The sequence below is a fragment of the Austrofundulus limnaeus genome, unplaced genomic scaffold, assembly GCF_001266775.1.
Source record: "Austrofundulus limnaeus strain Quisiro unplaced genomic scaffold, Austrofundulus_limnaeus-1.0 Scaffold94, whole genome shotgun sequence".
Classification (NCBI taxonomy): domain Eukaryota; kingdom Metazoa; phylum Chordata; class Actinopteri; order Cyprinodontiformes; family Rivulidae; genus Austrofundulus; species Austrofundulus limnaeus.
Genome location: NW_013952496.1, coordinates 1,075,147 through 1,078,593, shown reverse-complemented (window position 1 = coordinate 1,078,593; position 3,447 = coordinate 1,075,147). Strand labels below are relative to the sequence as shown.

At 38.6% G+C, this 3,447-nt stretch overlaps 1 protein-coding gene across 1 annotated transcript in view; it reads left to right on the top strand.

The window, feature by feature from the left end:
• Positions 1–826: 826 nt before the first annotated feature.
• rcbtb2 (regulator of chromosome condensation (RCC1) and BTB (POZ) domain containing protein 2) overlaps positions 827–3,447 on the top strand; it is a 19,934-nt gene continuing 17,313 nt past the window's right edge. The window contains exons 1-3 of the mRNA XM_014012764.1: positions 827–1,038; positions 1,919–2,053; positions 2,703–2,853. Of these exons, the coding sequence (XP_013868218.1) occupies positions 1,928–2,053; positions 2,703–2,853 (277 nt within the window). The 5' untranslated portion in view covers positions 827–1,038; positions 1,919–1,927. The remainder of the gene's footprint in view (positions 1,039–1,918; positions 2,054–2,702; positions 2,854–3,447) is intronic.

The window sequence follows — 3,447 nt, the reverse complement described above, 5'->3', positions numbered from 1 at the left end:
ATCTCCAGAAATCAGTTTAAAGGGTAATAAAATAATTGTTGCTGTAATATTTTCCCTATAATTATTACAAAAACATACAAAAACGTTTAAATAAGTATTTATATTTGTGTACAAGCTGTTTAGATTGTCAAAAAGCCTGTGTTTTTAGGGTTATTAACAAAGTTCATGTACTCAGACCAGTAATATTTGGGGTCACAAGTTTTCGCCATGGATATTTTGTGGGTCAGAAGATAAAAAAAGTTTGGGAACCACTGGTTTAGATCATCCAGGGCTCCACCTGCTGGATTTCATAAAGGAAAGCTTTTCTGCTGCAGTGATCAGTAAAAACAGGAGGAAGCAAAGAGTTGGTAAAGAAAAAACATACAAAAAAATCAGGGTAAACTACTAGCATTTCTTAAAGTAAAATAAACTGCAGTGTCTTTCTCAAGTGTTTAACTTTTGCTTTTCTATTTGTGTAAGCATGTGAAAAACATTATTTTGCAGTGAAAATCTAAATAAACTGACACCATGAACCAATGGATTACCATATCCAAATAAAATACAGAGATATATTCTCATAAACAAGCTTTTTACTCATAAGATTTAAAATTAATATTTCAAAACAACTAGTTTGTGATTTGGGTCAGTTAACTTTTGGCTGTGTTGAAATGAATATGAACCATTAACTTAAATGTATTAAATCAGTAAAATAATAACATAACAAGATTATACATAATTTAGCACAATTCCTACTTTGCAGAAATTAGTTGTTCCCAGTTTATTGACTGAAAGCGCCCCCCCGGGAATAGTGAACACTGTATTCTCCGAGTTTCATTGAACGCACCACGGATCTACAGGAAGTAAGCTGTCGGAGTGATTTCTGTTTCTTCCAGGAGGCGATGTAGCTATCCAAAATAGCTAAAACAGGGCACAACCGCTGCCATTAGACTCATACCACGCTGCTAACACGATTATGATTTCTTAATAATTTTTTTTTGCGTCATATTCAATAAGATAACGCGATCGCGGAGGACAGCTAAAGCTAAAAAAAACAACAAGGTAAGTCGGCAACTGTCGGAAGCATCCTACTAGCAACAAGAACAAGACTCCTCGGGCTAAGTTAGCTCAATGTTTTTAGGTGAAAAGTTTTTGTGATGGCAGGTTGTTACCTCTGAGTTTTCAGTCTGTATTATCTATTAATTAATTTATTTATTTATTGGCATTTTAAATATGAGAACTGAAGCGGTGCGCGCGCTTGTAGAGGGCTAAGTTCATGCTAAGTGCAATCATTAATCATGACATAAGGCAGCAGCTGTAGTGCTGACAAATGCACAGTACGTAGGATTCGTTCAGAGTGTGTTTGTGAACTAAGTCACGCTTTACATGCATTTTAACCAATGCAACACTTAAAACAAGTCGCAAACTGCATATTTGAACAAAGAGCACAAAGTAGCAATTTTCTTCTCATATCAATGGTTAATGTGTCCTTAAATTAAACATTTGTATGCAAACTGTTGCCAACGCTCACATTTGTTTGTTTACAAACAGCTGTTTAGTATAGACAATTGACAATTTTATTGTGTTGGTGTGTTCGCTCATATGTAAGTAAAGTATGCATTGAGTGCGTACCCGCATTTTAGAACTGCGTCTAGAAAACTACTCTTTCTCAATTCAAGTTTTTATGCGTTTGCAGTTACAGACTACACACAATATGTAGTGTTCATTTTATTTATTTACTTATTTTTCTTTTTGGTACATTTCTGATTGCCCATTTTTGTAATACCTGTACAAAAATAAACATTTGAATACCACTAATGACTCGGCACCTTGAGTAGTTGCACGTGACAGGTTTCCTGTCCTTTCTGTAAGTAGACATTTTGCTTTTATTGTGTTAACGTGCTTGTGTTGTGATGGGTTTCGTTTTGTTTACTCTTCGCAGCTGTGTAGCATGCTGGACGTGGGGAAGTGGCCAGTGTTTGCGCTCCTTCCTCCCGAGGAACTACGGCTTATCCGGCAAGCTTGTGTGTTTGGCAGTGCTGCGAACGAAGCCCTTTATGTCACAGTTAACGATGAGGTAAGGTTTAGGCGTCAGGCGAGGGCGCCTTTAATCCTTTCATTTGGAACTGAGCGGTGCTGCTAGACTCGGCTGACCTAATCTACTTTCATAGTATTGATTTGATCGTTTTTTCTGTTTGGAAGCAAATGAGAAATGCTTCGGGCTTCTCACTCTCTGATGGGCATAACAGGCAGCTCTTGACGACGAGATAAGGAGATAGAATGAGACTATCTTTAGCCATACTGACCTAATACCCCCGGCACGTACTATAATTATCCTGTGGACAAGTACCATGCATGCCTCGTTTCTGCATCCATGTGCATTTGTTTGTCCCTGTGGCCCAAACGGATGATGTTTTGGAGCAAACAGTTGGAATTTAAGAAATGCATGTTTGTGAATTTAGCTTAAAGTCATTGTAAAATCCATCTGGAGCGATACAGTCCTTCAGATATGATGAAGCTTGATGTGATAGCTTTCAACTTTTCAAAAAAATGATATTGCAAGGATTTTTCTTACAAGATGAGATGAGGTGAACACTCATTCGGACTGTGTGGTGTATTCCAAAAAAAAAAATCTCACCAAATTTCTATGTGGTAATAATAAGCACTGATGCTCTATATTTATGTTTTATTAGTGGTTTTTGACCTGCGATATTTGGTGTTTGCAGGTCTTCGCTTTAGGCACCAACTGCAGTGGCTGTTTGGGACTCGGAGACCTTCAAAGCACCATTGAGCCACGCAGGATTGATGTGTTGTGTGGAAAGAAGATTACGTCCCTAAGCTATGGAACTGGACCTCATGTGGTTATCGCCACAGCAGGTAATCAGTTCAGAATGTAAAAGTTCAGCAAATCTTTCCTTTTTTTTTAACCTTGGGGTGAGGTTTTTACAGTAGGCAGAGGAGGGCAGCCTCGCACAAATCAAACAGCATAGGGCTGCGCGTTATATGTGATAGACGGTAGAAACTGACTATATTCTGAAAATAAATGAAGAAATATAGCATTTTAAATAGGGCTGTGTATTGGCAAGAGTTTGGTGATATGATACATATCATGACAGAGGGGTCACGATACGATATATCCCGATATCAAAAGAAAAAAATTGTATAGGTCGTCTGGACTCTGCAGTGTTCACTCATTTACAGGCCAGCGGTCACTCTTTCAGAGATGAGGATGTTCTCATTCTTGATAGAGAGGAACGTTGGTTTGAGAGAGGAGTAAAAGAAGCCATTTTTGTGAAGAAAGACTGTCCATTAAACAGAGGTGGAGGCCTCCACTTTCAGTTGTACCCCTCCTACAGTGCTGCTATTGCCAGTATCACTCCACCCCCTGTTAACAATAGGTGTTAATTAGGTGTCAGTTGTGTCTTGGTCCGGTTCGGTTCAGTTCTGGGCTTGTCAGCGGCTGGACCCTTC